The 23,318-nt window shown below is 44.8% G+C and overlaps 1 protein-coding gene across 1 annotated transcript in view; it reads right to left on the reverse strand.

Moving 5' to 3' along the window:
• Positions 1 to 23,318, reverse strand: part of LOC134965257 (L-amino-acid oxidase-like) — a 189,483-nt gene that overhangs the window by 144,544 nt on the left and 21,621 nt on the right. The window contains exon 3 of the mRNA XM_063941751.1: positions 12,256 to 12,365. Within this exon, the coding sequence (XP_063797821.1) occupies positions 12,256 to 12,365 (110 nt within the window). The remainder of the gene's footprint in view (positions 1 to 12,255; positions 12,366 to 23,318) is intronic.

Raw genomic sequence — 23,318 nt, forward strand, 5'->3', positions numbered from 1 at the left:
TCCTGACGAGTCCGGGGGAGTACGCTCATACTTGTCTGACACCCTCCTCCCAACCCTATCGGACACTCAGTTGGAAGCCCTTAATAGTCGAATCTCGGAGGAGGAGATAATAGCTGCCATACGATCCATGCGCTTGTCGGCTGCCCCGGGTCCGGACGGTTTCACAGCCCAATATTCTAAACGTTTCGCGAAGGAGCTGACCCCACATCTAACCTCCCTATTTAACGGGATTCTCGAGGGAGCCTCCTTCCTGCCAGAGACGACCCGGGCCGACATAGTGGTAATCCCAAAGCCCGACAAGGATCCGACTAGCTGCTTAAACTACAGACCGATCTCGCTATTGAATGTCGACCTGAAGATATACGCGAAAATATTGGCTAACCGTCTGGGTCCCTTGATGCCCGAGCTGGTCCATCCGGACCAGGTCGGCTTCATCCCTGGACGCCAGGCACCTGATAATATACTCAATTCAAAAAAGGAAATCTCCCTCTCTTATTCTAGCCCTTGATGCGGAAAAGGCCTTCGACCGTATATCGTGGTGTTTCGCCTTTGCTGTCCTTGGAAAAATGGGATTTTCCGGAAAATTTTTGGAAGGGATTAGAGCGCTTTATCGCTCCCCAACGGCCCAGGTTATGGTTAACGGTGTCTCCTCCTCCACTTTCGGGATTGCCAACGGTACCAGGCAGGGGTGCCCCCTCTCCCCTTTAATCTTCGCACTAGTCATGGAGCCCCTAGCAGCAAGAATCCGTAATAACGTTGCTATACATGGAATTTCCACAGGTCTATCCGAACACAAGATAGCGTTATATGCCGACGATGTCCTGATATCCCTCACGGACCCAGCACAATCTCTCCCCGCTCTCTTATCTGAGATTAACTTATACTCTCAGTTTTCGGGATACAAAATAAATGTCAACAAAACAGAGGTCCTCAATTTTTATATCCCGGCAGCTCTCAAACGAGACCTGCAAACTACCCTCCCCTGTAACTGGTATACAAAGAAGATTAAATACCTCGGTGTGTACTTGACCCACCATCATCACCAACTTTTCCAAGCAAATTATCCCCGTTTACTGCAGACAATCAAGGAGGATCTAGCGGAATGGTCCAGCTACTTTATCTCATGGATAGGCAGAATTAACTCCGTCAAGATGAGCGTGCTCCCCCGACTTTTGTATCTATTTCAGACCCTCCCGATTTATGTTCCCACCTACGTGTTCAAGACCCTGCAACGCCAATCCTCCCTTTTTATCTGGAACCACAAACGTCCCCGCGTTCGACTTAAACTGCTTCAACGCCCCTCCAGAGGCGGAGGCCTGGGTATCCCGGATTTTAAGAAATACTTTTATGCTGCACAACTGGCTCAATGCGCACAATGGTGTAACGAGGGGGGGACACGGAAGGTCTGGGTGGGGATAGAGGCAGAGGAGATAGGCTTAGCTACATTGTCCTCCCTATTGTGGCTCCAGCGGCACCAGCGCCCCCGCGCGGCCCTCTCGCACCCCGTAGTAAGCCGCTCACTAGCCACATGGGACCTGACATATAGACGGTTCAGCTTGGCCCCATACCCGTCCCCGCTCATCCCGTTATTTCATAACCCAGCCTTCCCTCCAGGCATGTGTAAAGCCTCGCATGCATCTTGGCGATCGAGTGGTATACTATACTTTAACGATATTACCTCCGATGCCACCTTCCCACAATTTGCGGATGTACGTGAGGGAACAGTAATCCCCTCTTCGGACTTCTTCCGCTATTTGCAAATCAGACACTTCCACTCCACCATTACCACTACCCTCCTCCACAGACATTTATCTTCCTTCGAATACATTAGCTGGAAGCGCACTAATACTAAAGGCCTCATATCAGATATTTACACTCTACTTGATGACCACCTCAACACACCCCGGGCCCCTCACGAGTCGGCATGGGAAAAGGAACTAGGAGTAACTATTGACAACGAGGACTGGGTAGATATATGGGACAATGCGGCTTCCAGCTCTATCTGTGTGAGAATTAAAGAAAACATTTATAAATTACTCTACCGTTGGTACTACGTACCTGCCCGTCTACATACCATGTTCCCCGACACTCCAGATGGATGCTGGAGGGGCTGCACGGACAGTGGTTCGTTCTTACACATATGGTGGGCTTGCCCCAAAATTCATAAAATATGGGGTGAACTCATTATATTGCTATCGCGCTTATTTGATACCTCCATCCCCGCTGACCCCCAATACTTTTTGCTCCCCATGACTCTCCCTACCCTCAATAGACTCCAAAACAAACTATTCCGACATGTAGTTTCGGCAATGACATGCCAAATCGCCACAGACTGGAAGAGCCCGACCCCCTCGCCAATGCCGGTGATAATCTCCCGGATATGGTATGTCTACAAAATGGAATATATGACCGCAGTCATACGTAACACTTCGAAACGATTTGACAAAGTATGGTCCCCGTGGCTAACCCTCCAACAGGCCTCCTCCCCATTTGTGACCTGACGTGGCACGCCATGGCCTTAGCCACCTCCTGCCCCAGAGGGCCACCCCTCCACCCCCCCCCCCCTATTTCCCCTGCTTCTTTCTCTGCTTGGAGGCGCTCAGCCTCAACCGCTTTCCTGTCCTCTCCTACTCGCTCTCTGAGTATTCTTTTCTACTTACTGCCTTTGCTGACTCTCTATGACGGAATGCCACTCCGTTGCCGAGAGTTCCCCATCGCATATGTCTCAACTTTAACCTTTAAAATGAGGGGAAAACAAAAATCCAAAAAAGGATCGAATTTACTGTAATTACACTTGTTCTTTAAACACCCAAATTGTCCGGGTGTTCTGTTACCAATGTATTCTTTTTATGATCCACCCAATAAAACGTGTTTAAAAAAAAAAAAAAGAGAGTTTCATATTTAATGAGGCACAAAAACGTTTCCAGAAACGACCAATGAATTGCGGACCCCGATCAGAGACAATATGCCTGGGCAACCCATGGAGCCTGAACACATGACGGAGAAACAAGACTGCCAACCCTTGAGTAGAGGGTAATCGGGGAAGAGCAATGAAATGAGCCATCTTACTAAAACGATCTACTACCACCCAAATGACTTGAAATCCGGCTGAAAGAGGAAGGTCCACCACGAAATCCATGGATATATGTGACCATGGCCTGAGAGGAACGGCTAAAGGTACGAGTTGCCCGATCGGCAATGAACGAGGAACCTTATGCCGTGCACAAACCTGACAGGAATGGACAAATTCCCTTACATCTTTAGAAAGACTAGGCCACCACACCGAGCGAGAGACTAACTCCAAGGTCTTAGTGATACCTGGATGACCAGAGACTTTGTTGTCATGAAACTCAGCTAAAACAATGCCTCTCAGAAATTCAGGGACAAAGAGACGATCAGCAGGAGTCGGTTTAGGAGCCTGCTGTTGAAGCTGGACTAACTGAGTAAATAAATCCTGTGTGAGGCCTGCCCGGATGACAGATGATGGAACTATGGGGGTAGTAGCAGGATGGTTATTGTGAACCGGAAGAAAACAACGTGACAGGGCATCAGCTTTAGTATTTTTGGAACCGGGCCTGAAGGTGATAATAAACCTGAAACGAGTAAAAAACAATGCCCAACGTGCCTGCCGAGCATTAAGCCGTTTAGCTGACTCAATATACTGCAGGTTCTTATGTTCAGTAAACACTGTAATAGTATGCCTAGCTCCCTCCAGCCAATGCCTCCACTCCTCGAAAGCCCATTTAACTGCCAGCAATTATCGATTACCAACGTCATAGTTGGATTCTGCGGAGGAGAATTTCCTGGACATGAAGGCACAAGGGTGTAATTCCTGAGACTCCGGATCTTCCTGAGATAGGATAGCCCCCACTCCAACCTCTGAGGCATCAACCTCGACTATAAAGGGGAGCTCCGGGTTAGGGTGCCTGAGAACAGGAGCCGAGACAAAGGCCTGCTTTAAGGCCCGAAAGGCAGACTCGGCTGCAGGCGACCAATTGGAAGGGTCCGCTCCTTTTTTAGTCAATGCTACTATAGGAGCGACCAAATCAGAAAAGGTATGAATGAACCGCCTATAATAGTTTGCAAACCCTAAAAAGCGCTGAATTGCTTTTAAATTTGTGGGTTGCGCCCAATTAAGGATGGCCTGGAGTTTTTTCGGTTCCATGAAAAATCCCTGGGGAGAAATAATATACCCCAAGAAGGACACTTCCGTGATGTGAAAATCACATTTCTCTAGTTTTGCGTATAAATGATTCTCTTGTAGTTTTTGAAGAACCAGACGCACATGGGTAATATGTTGTTCCATAGACTCAGAATAAATCAAAATGTCGTCTAAATAAACGACAACGAACTTTCCAAGAAAGTCACGAAGAACATCATTGATGAGGTCTTGAAATACCGCAGGAGCATTTGACAACCCAAAGGGCATCACCAGGTATTCATAATGACCCGACTGTGTGCTGAAAGCCGTCTTCCACTCATCCCCAGATCTTATTCGGATGAGATTGTAAGCTCCTCTAAGATCGATTTTTGAGAAGATAACGGCAGAGCGTAACTGATCAAAAAGTACTGAAATCAAAGGCAAAGGGTAGGTGTTTTTAACAGAAATGTATTCAGAGCCCGAAAATCAATACATGGTCAAAGCGACCCATCTTTTTTCTCAACAAAAAAGAATCCTGCACAAAGGAGATTTCGAAGGCCTAATGAAGCCTTTTTTCAGGCTTTCCTGGATATAATTATCCATAGCCGTGGTTTCTGGCCCGGAGAGGGCATATAATCTCCCCTTAGGTAAAGTGGCCCCGGGAACTAAATCTACAGCGCAGTCATAGGACCGATGGGGAGGCAGAACGTCCGCATTACCCTTGGAGAACACATCAGAAAAATCCTGATATTTCAGAGGAATAAGTTCTGGGGTAACTGCCGCAACCTGGACAGGATGGGAAATACACTCCTTAACACAAAAAGGACCCCATTGGGAAATCTCCCCAGAATGCCAATCTATGGTGGGATTATGAAAGGCAAGCCAGGGGTGACCCAAAACTACTGGAACTGCCGGACAATGTGTAAGGTAAAATTCTATTTCTTCTGAATGTAGGGCCCCCACTGTTAGCAATACTGGAGGTGTGCGGTGAGTAATAATCCCATTGGAAAGCGGACCCCCATCCAAGCCGTGCATGGTGATACGTCTATCTAAGGGTATCAGTGGAACGCCTAAAGCCTTAGCCCAAGCTAAATCCATAAAATTTCCTGCAGCTCCACTGTCGACGAAGGCCGACACCAACGAACTGAGGCTGCCAAAGGAAATCTTTACCGGAACTAATAGAGAATTATTAGAGGAGATTAACTGCAGACCCAAGTGAACCCCCTCACAATTCACTTGGTCAGAGCGTTTCCCGGCTTGTTCGGGCAGTTACGTGCGATATGTCCCTTACCACCACAATACACACAAAGACCAGAACTTAACCTTCTGGTTCTTTCCTCTGGGGACAGCCGGGAGAGACCCATTTGCATGGGCTCCTCGACGTCCTCAGGAAAAGTATATACACATGGATTAGGCCTAAAAGTTGTTCCTCTTTCAGCCCTCCTCTCTCGGAGACGACGATCAATTTTAATAGCGAGCTCCATGAGTTTGTCTAGAGTCTCAGGAGCGGGGTACTGAAGGAGACTGTCTTTAATCACTTCCGACAGACCGAGGCGAAACTGACTGCGCAGGGCCGGGTCATTCCAGCCACAGTCGTTCGACCAACGGCGAAATTCGGTACAATACACCTCTGCTGGATTTTTGCCTTGCTTAAGGGCACGCAGGTGACTCTCCGCTGATGCTTGTCTATCTGGGTCGTCATATAAGAGGCCTAAGGATTTAAAAAAGGCGTCTACTGATAACAAAGCAGCATCATCCGCTCTTAGCCCAAACGCCCAGGTCTGTGGATCACCCTGAAGTAGAGACATCACAATCCCGACCCGCTGAGACTCAGTACCAGAGGAACGGGGCCTTAAACGGAAATAAAGCTTACAAGCTTCCTTAAAATTAAAAAAATCCTTTCGGTTACCCGAAAAACGGTCAGGTAAATGCATCTTTGGTTCTGGAACCATACTCGGGGAGGCTCGCAAAAGATCTTCCTGCGATCTCACCCGAAGAGTAAGGTCCTGAACCATCTGAGTTAATTCCTGTATTTGGTTAACCAAAAGCTGACTGGGGTTTGGCCCTAAACCTGCCGGATTCATGAGGCCGAATTTCTAGGCCCACCAATACAACGGGAAAAATTAAACCCCATTTTTTTTTTATGTGGGCCGGTGATAATGTTACGATCCTGATGCTCAGGACAGGGGAGATCTTATGTAGTGAGTCCTGAGCACCAAGACGGAATGCTGGGATTGGGAGATGGGAAGGAAATAGCCCCTAGCACCCTACCTCCGTTGTCTTACCCGTGTTATCAATTCACGCCTGAACGACTATGGTTTCTTGGGCCCATGGCAGCCGCGTTTGAAGGGCGGATTAGGTCTGCCCAACTCTGATGCCCCCTCAGGTCTTAAAGAGAGACAAGGCGTGAACTGAGACACGGTAATAACAAGGGGACCTCTAACTGAAACAACCATGCTAGGGGCTATAAACTACCTAAAAACTAAACGTATGAGTGGCACGCCGCCAAAGGAAAAGAACTACAAAGAAACCACTGTCCACTCCCCTACACGGCACCGCCGAGTTCCAGGGAGGACAGTGAAAGCGGAAACCTCCGCAAATGCACCAATTCACAGTAAAGTAAACACTAAGCGGCATAGGCCGCAACACGCGGCAGAAGCCGCTACTCACGAAACCGGGCGAGAACCCCAGATGACAAATAGGTTCGCAAGGACTTAGAAGGATTCCCAGGACCGGCTTCGGACCTCCAAAGTACCAAAGGGCAGGGAGCAAGATCCACCAAACACGGCTGACAGGAACAGAGTTCTGCAAGGCAGGAATAGCATACAAGAAGCTATCACCGGCGGGGCTGCAGTGTGCTGGCTCACATAAAAAGGCCCTGCTGGCCAATAACAGGAGGGCCAGCAGGACCAGCCCCCAGACCCTAATTACTAGTTGCCGTGCAGCTGCCCTGCTGCACGAGCAACCTAATTAACTATTCTTAGCAACGGGGAACGCGGTCCACCTGTGGCGTCCCCGTTGCTATGCACCCGGCGGCCCTGCACGCACGGCGTCCTGCGTTGCCAAGGACCCGGCGGCTATCGTGCGCACGGTGTCCTGGCGTTGCTAGGCGCCGTGCGGGGGACAGGGAAGGAGAGAGGCGTGGCAGCCGTGACCGCTGCTCAGTCAGGGCACGGCCGAAGACCGCCGCGCCTAACACTTCTGCTACAGTCAGCCTCCACCTTTTGCAGTAAGAGACTTTCTTCAGGTGCTATTCATTATTCTCACCTGTGTATGATTAACTTGCATTCAGCATTGTGCTATTGTATCTGGCACTAAATCATACTTGCCTACCTGACCCTCTCCATGAGGGAGAAAATGCTCTGTTCCTGGACTTTCCTGGTAATGTAGGATTTCCATCACCTGTGGTCAGCTATTTAATTGATAAGAAAGGTGTTTCACCACAGGTGATGGCAATCATACATTACCAGGAAAGTCCAGGATCAGAGCATTTTCTCCCTCATGGAGAGGGTCAGGTAGGCAAGGTTGCACTAAATACAACCACTTCATATGTGTTTCAAGTTGTCTCCCGCTTAACCTTACTTGGTTGTGGACTTTACATTACAAACTGACTGTGTGGAGTATCGTTGCTGGTTTCCAAACCAACTGTGGGAGTGATCAACATCTGATTGCTATACTAGTTTCTAGACTAGTTCATTGCCTGTATTTCATTGCCTAATTACTGCACTGGTTTCCAGACCAGCTAAATACCTGTGATTGTTTATTTCATCGTTGTCAGCATTCCTTGTACCATTCATCTCAAGTTTTCATCTGCTTCAATTACTGTTTATACTCGTGAGCATTTAATAAACATCATTGCGCGCATGTGCAGGAATCTCTTACAGCCTCCTCTGTGTCTCCATCGCACCACCATTGACCCACTAGTGCCCCCTCCGGGAACAGACATAACCACAGATCTGACACATAGCAGTGGTCCTAGCATTAATATTGCCAATCTCTTTTAGGGAGTCACAGAGGACTCTAGCCATGTCCTGAATGTGTTTTTGGAAAGCAACTGTAGTAACCAGGGTCATATCCCCCGAGAGACCCTCCCGAATTTGAGTAGCCCAGGAATGAATTGCATGTGTCATCCAGCAACCTGCAATGACTGGTCTTTGAGATACACCTGCAGAAGTGTAGATAGCTTTCAGTGTGGCCTCAATTTTCCTTTCCCTGGGTCCTTTACCGTAAATGGGGCATGGAGTACTGCCATGGGGCATGGAGTACTGCCTTTTTGGAAAGGTGAGAGACAGAGACATCTACAGCTGAAAATTCTTCCCAGAACTTTCTGCCTTCAGGGGCAAAGGGAAAGGTATGCAAATACTGTTTTGACACCTGATATTTTTTATCAGGAGTTTTCCAGGCTAATTTAACCAAATCATCTAATTCCTTGGAATCAGGAAAAGTGACTGTCAGTTTGTCTTGTGGGAGGAAAAATTACTGCTGATTTGTAGCATCCTCCAGGGGGAGTTTTAGCACATCCCTTATAGCCAAATGAGGGGTCAAATACCCTGTGCAAGGGTGGAGTCCCCACTTATGGGGTCCACATCATCCCCATCATCCTGTATATCATCATCAGTATCTGATAGGAGTGCAGGTAAAGCACATTTACGTGCACCTGTAGTAGACAGGGGGAAATGGGGGGCATCAGCCTTGGCAGCTAGACTTGCTACTGCTTGTTGCAGTTCTTGTGTTTTATTGGCATTAGCCATTAATTGAGATGACATATCAGACATCATATTTTTTTATAGCCCCCAGCCAGGAGGACTCGTGACTCTCCCCCACATTGTCAGCATTTTGTGATGACTGACTACACTGCTCACATGATAAGGAACCAGGTGAGAGAGGGGAGAATCTGGCATTACAAACACTGCATAATCTTTGTTTCACCATTATAGAGTAACACACAATAACACACACAACACAGACTGACTTACAAACAAGCCTGCCCTATTGCATGTGAGTGGAGACAGAGTAAGAGAGGACACCAGCACAAAAATTCTGTAGAGCCCCAGTGAGGCTGTCAGCGTTTTTATATAGATATATCAGTTAAACTGTTTCTAACTAGGATTCCCCTAGAGGAATATTGTGCACAAATAGCAGCTATCCCCCTACTCAAACACTCTGTACCAGTGATCCAGCGTGTGATGGAGGAAGCTGGCAGTTAACACCAGCGAAACGCGTTGAGACGACATTATTGGACATCTTCACTAAACACCCCCTCTTTAAAAATTGGAGAACTTTTCTTTACAACTTACCCGGACGGCACCAATTGGACTCTCCACTTTGGACCCTAAACATCAACGGTGAGACTAGAGAAAACCCTATCTGCATGAGAAAGCTTGCACGGTGTGCTTAAAAAGGGACTTAGCAAAGTTGCTACTCACCTACAACCATATCTGTGGACCATATCTGGAGAGAATCCTAGCCTGGAGTATGATATACTTCTCCTAAGGGGACTAGTGAATGTCTTGTGACCCATGAATTGATTTGATCAAGATGATTTTATATGCCAGACATCTTATGTGTTTTTAGTAATTCTATTAAATTTGTATATTAATTCAACCTAAAACCTACCGTCCTTTTATATTCATTTATAATTATTTATTAATTATTTTTTAATTGTTGGATTATTATTAGAGGGATATACCCTTATTAACAACAGAGCGCAGGTGTTTTCTATTTTTTTCTGTGATCACATGATAAGGAACCAGGTGAGAGAGGGGAGAATATGGCATTACAAACACTGCATAATCTTTGTTTCACCATTATAGAGTAACACACAATAACACACACAACACAGACTGACTTACAAACAAGCCTGCCCTATTGCATGTGAGTGGAGACAGAGTAAGAGAGGACACCAGCACAAAAATTCTGTAGAGCCCCAGTGAGGCTGTCAGCATTTTTATATAGATATATCAGTTAAACTGTTTCTAACTAGGATTCCCCTAGAGGAATATTGTGCACAAATAGCAGCTATCCCCCTACTCAAACACTCTGTACCAGTGATCCAGCGTGTGACAGACCGGAGGGGCTGTGTGAGGCTGCTGCTGCTTATGCAGAGGAAGGTGCCAAAATGCCGATGAGCCTGCTCTGACATAGCTCCACCCCCTGTAATGGTGCTGGAGCTACTGTTACATATTTATACTGGCTATGTCTCCTAAATGCGCTGTAGTGTCACATAAATGTTAAGCACAGCAAGTGTCAGCCAGTGTCATGCAGGGGCTACAGCGGGTCCCCCCCCAGGAGGGACCCGTATGTCTCACCCGTGCTTTTGCCGCACAATGAAGCGGGGACCCCCCTAGCGGGGCCCCCGGTTTGTACTCACCACCGACGATCACCTTCAGGCAGCATTAGGGGTGTGCGGCATGCTGCGACTGCAACAGCTAAGGCGCAGTGCCCGCTGAACAAATAGCCCCTCAGGACGGTGGTCCTGCAGTGGGGAAGTGGCTCTGCACCTCACGAGGCAGGTGACCATCCACCCCCTAACTCCAAACAGCATACCAAATATAATACAATTTTAAAAGAAACTGGAGAAATATCTCTAGAGCTCCAGAGTGTGCATCCTCTCCTGAGGGCACTGTAACTTAAAGGCACAATTGCAGTGTTTCACCTTAAAGGCACAGTACAGTATTCCATAGTCTCAACTTAAAACCACAGCTGCAGTAGTCTACCGTCACAGCCGCAGGGTTCTTCTGCCTCGTACTAGAGTTACAGCCACAGTCTTCGTTCTACTTACAGTTGCATCGCAGTCTCACCGGTAACCAGCCCGGTTATCAGTCTCACCAGTAACCAGTCCGTCTTACTATCTTGTCAGTAACCTTGAGTACATAAGCACCTACTCCTGTGACACTACATCCAGTACAGTCTCACCTATACATTTATCATCCTGCTATCAAAGTCCCTGGTGATCCAGTGGTCAGGATACGGCTTCCTCTGCCGAGGCCCGGGTTCGATCCCCGGTCAGGGATTGCTCCTTCTTCTCACTGATTCCTACAGATCAGTCTAATATTCACATAGTCCTCCAGTTGCCCGCACAGACTTCACTAACACCGGGTTCACAAAACCACAGTCATGACAGGGCCGACATTTCTTTATTTAAAATCCTTTTTTTATTGATTTTATGTAATATTCTAATTTTCTGATTATTTTGGATTTGGGGTTATCTTAAATTGAAAGCCACAATCATCAAAATTATAACAAATAAAGGCTTGTATTTGCATGTAATGAGTCTATATAACATATTAGTTTCACCGTTTTAGGTTGAATTACTGAAATAAATGAACTTTTGCACAATTTACTAATTTTCTGTGTTTCACCTGTATACATGACTTCACTAAAAAGTGTATTCCAAAAGAGTTACATTTATTTATTCATGAATGTTTAGGTATATAGAAATGGAAAGTAAATATATGGTTTTGGAAAATTGGTTTATAATGTTCGGAGTGGGACGGGACGGGGACTACCTAATGTAATAAGGAATTAAGGAGTTGTGTTAATGGTCTGTACATAACTTAAAGGAAAAAAGAGAAGAAGTACTTCCATCAATAAGCAGCATTAGTTAGAGCTGGACCTGGATAATTGAAATACACATACCCAAGTAAACTACTTATTGATAATCGTATGTGAATATGAATTTTCAGTTGATACATTATGTACTTGTATATGATTAGAAAAGAGCTGTTTTAACATGCCCTAATAGCGTTACTATGGCAAGGTATGCTAGGATGTGTACTTCCACAGCAGCTGGAGAGCTACATATTGAATACTCCAGGACTAGAGGGTAAAAGTATTTTACAAATACAGTTAAAATGACCCACACATGCAGCCAATTTGGTCAGTTTGATTACATTGACAGACCATAGCAGGTAAGTGTGAACAGATCAACTACTGTAATTTTATCCAGCTGTTCAGTAAATGAGTTTAGTTGTAAAGAATGTTTGCAGCAAAATTTATGTTTACTTTCTGTTGCCTACACAATCGGATCTACGTGAAGGTCAGAGTGCTCAATGGTCCTGTTTTGTGATGATCATGCAAAACAGAAAGATTGCATTATTGGTGTTAAGCTTTACCTTTGTGATATAGGCAGACGCATAGGTCCTAAGTCTGCATACCAGCCCTCTGGGTCTCTGTGTGTTAATACACGACCTCCTACACGATAACTGGCTTCTAGTACAGTCACCTGGAATAAAAAAGACTAATTTTAGATTTATTTTTAGTTTCATTCTCTTCTCTTGGACCACATTGTTTGACCTTCTTACATTCATTTTGTCCTTCTGAATACTGTAAGTATATATATTTATTAGCAGTAAGCTCCCAATTCATCTCATATTCTCTCAATATGTCATTGGTGTTTCTATAATGGGTGCAATGTGTGCGGAGCACATGGGCCCCTGAGTCCAGGGGACCCCACACGGTGCACACTGCACCCATATTTTAATACTTACCTTCTGGAGTACAGCGTCGGGCGCTGCATTCTCTGCAAACATTGCAGCCAAAATGGCCACTGCACATGCGCAGAAGTCAAATTGGTCTCCGGAACATGGTGGGCGCCATGCTTCTGGAGACCTGCGCTTGCACAGTAGACTCCGGCATAATGCCTGAGACTACTATGCTGTGCAGAGGAGGGGGCCCACCCGGAGGTGCACATGGGCCCCCTCCTTTGTAAACATGCCCCTGCACCACATGTATTCTGTCTAACCTCTTCACTTATGTTTTTCCTACGGTAAAATATTACTTAAATTCCTCCATTATTTTCGCTCAAACAATCAGCAGTGACTTCCCAACCAGAGCAAGACCACTGATTTTCAAATTTGCCTAGGTGTAGCTTCCCAGTGTTCCAAGCCACTAGTGGCACACCTGTGTTACTGCACTCCAGCAGCTAGATTCCTGCATGTATCCCTGTGTTCAGCCTCAGCTGCTGTATAATTAGTAGTTTGCCTCTGTGTGTCTAGCTGTCCAGCTGCATTGTATCTCCTCATCAGGAGGCTTGTTTTTTCTGGCTGCTCTGATTGGGAGTGTCTCACTTTATATTCCCTTCCTGTTTCCTCTCCTGTGCTGGTTATAGTTCCTGCTACGTGTGAGAACCTGTCAGCTCAGTGTGTTCCTGAAATCGGTTACCTTGTCTTGATCATGTTCCTGATCAGGTCCAGTCCACCTAGAAATCAGGTTTTTGTGTGGACCTTCCACATAGATTATTACCTTTTGCTCTTTTATTGTTGACCATCTTGTGCATTGTTGCATTTATATACAGTTATACTCAGTCGCTTATTCCAACCTGTGCATTGTTGCATTCACATACAGTTAATGTTTAGTCGCTGATTCCATCCTGTGCATTGTTGCATTTATATACAGTTATACTCAGTCGCTTATTCCAACCTGTGCATTGTTGCATTCACATACAGTTAATGTTTAGTCGCTGATTCCATCCTGTGCATTGTTGCACTCACATACACTCTGTTATAAATATCAGTTTGAGAATTGGGCAGTCTGTCTTGGTTGCATTCGGTGAGCATCTTTCCACACTATACCTTACTCTTGCTCAGCCTCCAATAGCTGCCTTGTCCATCCATAAGACATGGGGGCATCTGAGTATGGGGTGGACCTAATTCACCCTGGAAAGGTGGCTGGTTAAGGTGAAGCCTAGCTTAGCAGGAGGCTACTGGACTGCTGCGCAAGCGTAAATGTATGAGCGCCACCGGGTGCCACCTGGAAGCCCTTTGAAACAGAGTAGTCCCCGTAACAGTATAACCAGCCACAACCATAGCCTCTTGGGTCATTTGTTTTCCTGATGGATCCAACTCAAAATCCAGTTTAGATTTTGGAAGGCCAGATCCAGGGTTTGACAGAGCAGCTATAAAAACCCAAGAGGAGAGTCATTATAGGTCTCGGGCCATCTCGTCACCTGCTGCGAGGGAGCCAAAACTCAACCTCCCTGATAGGTGTTCTGGAGACTGTAAACAGTTTATTAACTTCCAGGAAAACTGTAAGCTTTATTTTAAGCTCAGGCCTCACTCCTCAGGTTCTGAGGCCCAGTGAGTGGGAATCATTATTTCCCTTTTGCAAGGCGATCCGCAATCTTGGGCCTTTGGCATCCCAACAGATCACCCCAGTCTATGTTCCATGGATGCATTCTTTAAAGCCCTGGGAGTACTCTAAGATGACCCAGATCGGGCAGCATCCTCAGAAGCCAATCTTCATTCCCTGAAGCAAGGGAAAAACTCAACTGAGGTGTATTGTACTGAATTTCGCCGATTGGCCAATGATTGCGGTTGGAATTACCTGCCACTACGGAGTCAGTTCCATTTGGGACAAACTGAGCAAATTAATGATTCACTCGTTCAATATCCTTCTCTGGCTACTTTGGATGCTCTTATGCAGTTAGCCATTAAAGTGGATAGGCGGTTCTGGGAACGGAGGATGGAAAAAGAGGTTCCCACACAATCTTCTTGTTGGACGGTGCCTGAAGTTGCGGGGGATATGGAGGAACCTATGCAGATTGGGGCTTTCCGCTTACCACCCCAAGAGAAGTCCAGACGTCACAATTGGGGATATCTTTATTGTGGAGCAAAGGGGCATCTGGCGAATGCTTGTCCGCAAACGATGGAAAACAAGTAGACTCAAGAGATTCCGGGGGAGTTTTCTCAGGTCTCTGTTCCCCAAATAATTAATTCTTGTTCCCAGCTAAGATTTCTACTTGAAGTTGAAGTCCTGGCCTTCTCGGATTCCGGTGCCACTGGAAATTTTATGGATTTGGAGTTTGCTTGTGCCCAAGGAATTCCTATACAATATCTTGATTCACCAATTTCCGTCTGTGTCTTGGATGGGAATCCGCTAATCAACGGTCGGATTACCGCTCGGACATCAGTTCTACATTTTTCCGTTGGAATATTTCATCCTGAGTAGTTAGCCTTTCTCCTCATTCGCTGCCCACTTACTTTGGTTGTATTGGGACTACTTTGGCTAAAAACACATAATCCAACATTCAACTGGAGTACTGGCGATCTTATTTCCTGGGGTTCTGAATGTATTGCAAATTGTTTGACCATACCAATTAGGTAGGCACAACCGTTTCCGGAGGGGTTGCCAAACCAATACTTGGCTTATGAGAATGTCTTCTCCAAGCAGCAAGCTGAGTCAATGCCTCCTCATCGATCCTATGATTGTGCAATCAATCTTATGCCTGGAGTAAAGCTTCCTAAGGGTCGGCTTTATGCATTATCTTTGCCTGAGACTAAAGCCATGGAGGAGTACATCCAGGAGAGTTTGGAGAAGGGTTTTATTCACCCTTCCAAATCACTGGTAGGAGCAGGTTTTTTCTTTGTGGGCAAGAAAGATGGCTCGTTGCAGCCATGCATTGACTATAGGGGTCTGAATAAGGTGACGATAAAAAAATCATACCCCTTACCTTTAATTTCTGCTTTGTCTGATCAGCTGAAGGAGGGCAACAATTGTTTCTGAAATTGATATGCGTGGCGTGGAGCATACAACCTTATACGGATCTGGCAGGTGGGTGAATGCAAGACCGCTTTTAATACTCATACAGGTCATTATGAGTATTTAGTTATGCCGTTTGGACTTTCTAACGCTCCTGACGTCTTTCAGGATCTCATTAACGATGTTCTCCGAGAGTTCCTGGGAACATTTGTGGTCATCTATTTAGATGATACCTTGATTTATATACAGTTATACTCAGTCACTTATTCCACCTTGTGCATTGTTGCATTTATATACAGTTATACTCAGTCACTTATTCCACCTAGTGCATTGTTGCATTCACATACAGTTAATGTTTAGTCGCTGATTCCACCCTGTGCATTGTTGCACCCACATACACTCTGTTAAAAATATCAGTTTGAGAATTGGGCAGTCAGTCTTGGTTGCATACGGTGAGCGTCTCTTCGCACTATACCTTACTCTTGCCCAGCCTCCAATAGCTGCTTTGTCCATCCATGGACCTAATTCAACCTGAAAAGGCAGCTGCTAAAGGTGAAGCCTAGCTTAGCAGGAGGCTAAGCATAATTGTATGAGCTCCACTGGGTGCCACCTGGTAGTCCTCGAAACAGAGTAGTCCCCGTAACACCCAGAGATTATACTATGTGTAACTTGTTAAACACAGGGTGTAAGTAAAGAGGAAGCCATAGTTTTATCGTTTTGGGAACAAAAGTTATCTAAGAAAAAAATTGACCATGTGTGATCACGCTCTGGACACCTCATGTCACAACAGATCCTGGCAACACTACGCAAATGTTCAGAGCCTTGAGAACAGAGTTAAAAAATCTTGATAACAATTACCATACTGAAAAAAGCCTATAGTAGTATACGTGATAAGTGTGAGGGTTGGGATTAAACATTTAGGGGACCCGGGGCACTTAAGACAGATTTACATACATATATATATATATATATATATATATATAGTCTCTTTCCCTCTCCCAGCTGCTCATCAAATCCACCCATATATATTAAATGGTCCTCCACCCCTTATATATGATCCCCCACCCTTTAAATATTTAATGATCCCCCACACCTTAAAAATCTAGATTAACGATTCCCACTCCTCCCCCCCCTAATATCTTTACACACTGACCTGTACTGGTGTGACCAATAATCAGGAGACTTCCCGCCTACTCGCGCCTTGTTGCCACAGCTCCAATGTCAGATGCACAGGCTGCACTGGCTTTTACTAGTCACCGGTGCTGTAGGAGTAGGTGAGCATGCAGTGTCGCGGGTAGTGAAGCCTGGAAAGATGTAGCATTGTCCATGTACAGCAGCTCTGGCAGGAGGGCCCCTAAGATAGGGGGGGCCAGGGATTCGTACACCCTGTCCCCCCCTTAATCTGGCACTGGAGGGTGTGATCGCACTAATCACCTTTCCCTCTAGATCCACCCAGGTTTAGATCAACTACTCCCTTTTATTCTACTCATTGTCTTTTTGGTATTCATATATGCTGCAGTGACTGACTCTGCTGTTGGATTGTGACTGCTCATTTTATTTGGTACTGCATCCTCCATAACATCGTCTGGTGTGGTACCATCAGATTAGACATTTTTTATTATGTAATTTCCTGCTCATATTTGAGACCTGCTCTGAACAAATTGCTAATACCTATACTTTAACTCTTGGGAATAACCAAGCACAGTGGAGAGTAGTCCATTGTCAACAGCTAAAGTTTTGGCCAACCAGCTTTAAGCACTGGCACAGATTATCCTCTCGTTAGACTTGCTATTCAAAGTGATATTCATTGCATCTCAAACTCAAGTAATGAGAACCTAAACTATACTTTCATCATCTGGCAGCAGAGGGCTGCTCTGTAATTTCAGAGACAGTTGCAATTTGTACTTTTAATTTAGCCCATGTTCTTAGAGGCGGATTTAGACATCATGGGGCCCTAAGCAAGACACGAATTTGCCCCCCCCCCCCCTTTTACTAAAACAATACTCAGCATGCCCCCACCAATTGTAGCAGACAGGTCACCACTGTCAAAGTCAAATTGCATATTTAAATATTTAGAATACACTATGGTATTTACGAATGAACGCGTCTATGACTCATGAGTCTACTACGCATGCTATAGGCAATACGGTAGGGCGCGAATGACCATAACGGTGAGTTTCTGTGCACATTATGGTAGAAGACTCATTTGTTAATAAATATCATACAGTAACACATAGCAAATATTTCTTACTTACAGATAGTATACACAAAGGCACCATCTACCCAACACACCTTTTATATATATATATATATATATATATATACATGTAACACATGTGTAATAATGACAATTGCGCAATAACGCTTATAGACACACAGGGACATATTATCAGATATGTGAACATAATATGAATAAGTAATTAGGTACACAGAAACTAGTTGTCTGGTGAGACCCTAAGGACAGTAACAGTAGCATTCCTGAAGACAATACCTTTCAAGGGGACCAATGGACTATCAAGATTTGAAACTGTGTACTTTACTGACCAATTGTAGCAGTGCATCCCCCACTGCACGGTGTGGGTTGGAAGTCCTGTATAAATATAGGACAAGCCACAGTAAGCATTGGCTCTCCTATATCAAATCATCGCGGTTATATGCTGACGACTGTGGCCTGGATCCAGGGATGCCTGCGTATGTATTTGGTCTGTTACCTGTAAGTCCTTATTAGTGTATTATACTGTACTTTCATTTCTCTGTATATTTGTGTTTATTGTTTGATCAATCGTTACTGCATTCTGTATCTGTTTTCCCCTTTTCTCTTTATTAAATGTTTGCGGGTTGGAGCACAGTACACTTGTAACAATGTTCATTTGAGGAAAAGTGCCGCACTTTTCATCAGAGTTGCGTACATATGCTTACAGGTTTGAGTTTACGTATTCATAGCACCGGAGGTGCCGTAATGTTTACATTGACGATTGCACTGGTTTTTAAATATTGTCAACTTTTACAGTTTGGGGGCTCTTCCGTGGCTTTATATTTTTGCAGATTTTGCGCAGAAGCAGCGGCAGACTTTGGTTTGTCAAAGGGTGGATGACGCGTCATTTAAGGTAAACAAAATTGTTTAGATTTTTTTTTCTCTTTTTCATCCAATGCTGACAAATTACGTCTGCTGTTTTGTGTAAGTCTGCAAAGTACTAAAGTGAATCCAGGGATGGTAAGGAACATTTATTTCCTTATCTATACTGGGTGCAATTAATAAGTTTTACTGTATTATCTTTCTTTTGTGGGTTGCTGTATTGTTGCCACAGGTTTATGCAAATCATTTAGGGCTTAATTCAAGGTGGATTGTTTGTTTGCTAAAAGTTTAAAACCGTGCGTATATTCTCCTATAGTAAAATCATAAGCCTGTAATCAAAACTTGGTCGCAGTTAACACGCGTCTGAGCGGAGATTCATCTGCAAACAGCGAGTGTTTTCACAATAAGACACTCGGTTCCTGCAGGGAGAGCTATAGTATGCTTTTGCAAGCACTAAGGTAATCCTTGGTGAGCGCTAGAGTATGCTTTGGCGAGTGCTAGGGTATGCTTTGGTGAGTGCTAAAGTAATCATTGGTGAGTTCTAAAGTATGCTTTGGGGAGTGCTAGAGTATACTTCATGAGTGCTAAAGCATGCATTGGTTAGTGCTAAAGTATGCTTTGGTGAGTGCTAAAGTACGCTTTGGCGAGTACTAAAGTACATTTTGGAGAGCGATAAAGTACATTTTGGCAAGTGCTAAAATACGCTGTGTAGTCACGTCATATTTGGAGCGCCTTTGCGGCTCAAGCCTCTGATGCACGCTATAGGAAACACGGTTTAAATTGAGTAATAACAGATATAGGTTGCTTTAAGTAAAAGTGCGCAAGTAGAATAGAGTTAAGTAAGCGTATAAGAAACGCATTGTGTAAATTGTCACGGGAAATCGGAACCCAGACGCGAAAATAAGTATAGAAGTGCGAAGTATATAGGGTGCAATATAACAATCCAACCTTAAAGGGGCCATTACTAGTGTACATCTTGCTAGGTTATAGAAAGACCTCTGGGACATTACCAGTTTTGGGAAGTGATTATTTTCAGTACAGAAAAAATATTGTGAATTTGTGTGAGTTGAAAGTAAAGTGTGTGTGGAGTGAACCCAGAAAAGGGTATACCGAGGTGACACCAGGGTAAAGAGACCCAGCGGCATACGGGCTTTATACCATATGTTAAAGTGATTTGCGTATAGCCTACGGAGGAGGGGGGTAATTCCAAGTTGATCGCAGCAGGAAATTTTTTAGCAGTTGGGCAAAACCATGTGCACTGCAGGGGGGCAGATACAACATTTGCAGAGAGAGTTAGATTTGGGTGGGTTATTTTGTTTCTGTGCAGGGTAAATACTGGCTGCTTTATTTTTACACTGCAATTTAGATTGCAGATTGAACTCACCACACCCAAATCTCTCTCTCTCTGTACATGTTATATCTGCCTCCCCTGCAGTGCACAAGGTTTTGCCCAACTGCTAAAAAATTTCCTGCTGCGATCAACTTGGAATTACCCCCGAGGTCAATTTGTAGAAGGTACAATTAGCGACAATACGAAGGACTTATAGGCAGGGTTAGGAGAGGCGTACCTTCACCAAACATCTCCATAGCCATAAGACATATATATAGGAAGTACCTGTGTGTTTTATAGCAGGACCATGCGTCTGTGTGTCAATCCACATTGTCAGGTCAAAAGTACCAGACTAGTCATGCAAACAACTTCGCTGGTGTGCGACACTGTCGTTTGCATTGTGTATTAAACGCAAATGTGATTTGTGCAAAGAAAGCAGGTCAAAAGAACCAGACCAGTCATACAAACGTCTCCGCTGGTGTGAGATACTGTGAGGAAATCTGTTGTCCTCTCACAACAGAGCGTACAGGCTGCATAACGTCTTCTAAGTTATAGCTTCTACTAAGGGGGAGATAAGGATTGAAAGACACAGGTCAAAAGAATCAGACCAGTTGTGCAAACTGCTCCGCTGGTGTGAGACACTGTAACGCACAATCTATCTCCAGCATCCTAGTAACAAGTGGCGGACATAGGCGACTCCGCTGGTTACACTAACTTCTTACTTGTTTGCTAGTTGTTCCTCAGTTGGAGGGAGTGTGTGAGGGCAGCTCAGGAACCCCTCACCGGCATTTCTCAGGGAAACCTTTAAGGATTGCAGAATGGCGCAATGGGAGCTAAAGGTTCACGTGGAAATGCCGTTGTTGCAACTCAGGTTCAGGTTGCCGGAGATATCAGGCCAAAAGGGTCAGCGATAGCTATAATGATGCAGAAATATGGTAGGTAGACACTGGCTTTCGTGAATGTATGAATGAGAATGGTAAAACAGCATTTCCTATTATTGGTAGTTTTGACCCGGAGGTATTACATACTGTAAGAAATAGAATATGTCTTATAAAATCCCATAAACTGAGGATAAGACATAATGATTGTTTAAATTTGTGGCAGAATGAAGGTGATGATCAGAGTGAAATGGGGTATGCAGCAAATGCAAGTATAACACCAATAAGGGCAACTGCACCACCACCATATGTGGATGGGGAAAAGGTAACAGCCAATACAAAAAGTGTTAAGACTAACCTTGTAATTTATGTCCTGTCTTAAGTAAGTTCCAAGGAAACGGTGCAGGAGATGTGGATGAAGCTGCACTAATCTCGGCTATTTCACATGCCATTAGTATTAGCGAGCAGGAGGGGCAAACCCAACAAGGAAAAGGGGGGGCTGCTCCTCAGGATGAGGAGACAGCTGAGATCAGTGAACAGTGTGAGTATGAGGTCGTTCATAGCACTGAAACAGTACTTCCTGTAATCATCAGTAAGTAATGCAGTGACAGGAATGTACCCCATAGGTACTCTAGCTGTCCCAAGCAGGGAAGCAGACAGACAAGGTGTAAATTCCCATTAAAAATATCACCATGCACTGCTGAGTTAAGGTCCATTATGAGAGAGTTTCCAGACCCTAAAAATGATTTAGTCGGGTGTCAGAAAATCATCCGGGACTTGGGCAATACTCATGAATCCACGAATAAAGACTGGCGGGTAATATTGAGGTCCTGTTTGCCTCCTTACATTGATAGCTTGAAATTTATAAAAGATTGTCAATTGGAGGAAGATAAGACCTTATCGGATGCTGGCAACCAATTAAATGTGACCCATATAACTACCCAATTAGGAATATGCTTTCCAGTAGTAGTGGACTGGAGCAAATTTATTTTTCCATAAAACAAAAGGACAATGAAACAACCGTGGATTATTTTGCTTGAAGTTTGCTAGCAATGTTTAAATACACAGGAATTACTGATATCAAAGACAACGTGCACCATAGGGAGGTGGCTGTCTCAGTGCTTATGAATGGCCTAAAGGAAAGTTTAAAAGTAAGAGTGCAAACATCCTTACCAAAATGGCGTGGGATAACTGTAGATGCCCTCAGGGAATCTGCACTAGAACACGATAGGAACATAGGTAAGTAGAAAGAAAGACAAAATGAGAAGCTAATGATGGTAAGTATCCAGGCATTAGAGAAAACAACAAGACCAAAACAGATTAATATGCACTGGGAACCACATAAAAGACCTATCAGATGATACACGTGTGGGAGAGATGGGCACTATTCCAGAGACTGCCCAGGACATAGGAACACTAGGAGTTATGACACACATTGAAGTAATTATGATTCATATAGGGGTAACCAAGGTCCACCTAACAGGGGAGCACATAGACACCCCCCAAGAGGAGACTAGCGAGACTCAGAAGTGTCTCCAAGTATACCTGCACACATCATAGCAACTAACGCTATGAGGCACGACCAAGGAAGTCAATAGGGAGAAGGTCACACCTGTATCCTACAACCAGTTTGGTAAACTAATGATCTTAGGAAAGAACCCCAAGTGATGGTTGACATAAATGGTACAGAGCAAAACTTTCTTGTAGATACAGGGGCAGCCAGATCAGTATTGACTTAGTTTAGAAATGACTGGGAAGACTATTTTGGCAATGGGGGTAACGGGAACTGTGCAACATTACCCTTTAACTAAGCAAGCAGAGGTTACTATTGGTCCACTGCACACCAAACACTCTTTTCTCCTGGCTGCAGCGGCCCCTACTAACTTACTTGGAAGAGATTTGCTTTGTAAAGTGGGATGTGTGATTTATTGTACCCCTGATGGTGTATTTTTAGACACCCCAGGAAACTTTGCTTAGGAAGTACAGGACATGTTGGACACTCCCCAAAGACTAATGTTGCATTCTCTTGTTCTAGATTCGCATCCATCTCAGGTAGAGGAAATGATATCGCAAATATCGGGTTCCCTTTGGACCAAAGATGGAAAGGACGCTGGATTAATGGCGAATGTAGCACCCATAGTAATCCAATTAAAAGACGGTAGGACAGCTCCAAGAATACCATAGTACCCCCTGAAGCCAGAAGTGGAATTAGGGGTGTATCCTGTAATAGAAAGGTTGCTCCAACAGGGAATTCTAATCAGAACTTCCAGCACAGCCAATAGTCCCATCTTTCCAGTAAAGAAAAGTGGGGGGAGGGTCTTCAGGCTAGTGCAGGATTTAAGAGGGGTAAACAAAGCAGTTGAGAGCCAATTCCTCGTAGTGCCTAATCCAGCTGTTTTCCTAATGCAAATTCCT

This window comes from Pseudophryne corroboree, chromosome 10, assembly GCF_028390025.1.
Source record: "Pseudophryne corroboree isolate aPseCor3 chromosome 10, aPseCor3.hap2, whole genome shotgun sequence".
Lineage (NCBI taxonomy): Eukaryota > Metazoa > Chordata > Amphibia > Anura > Myobatrachidae > Pseudophryne > Pseudophryne corroboree.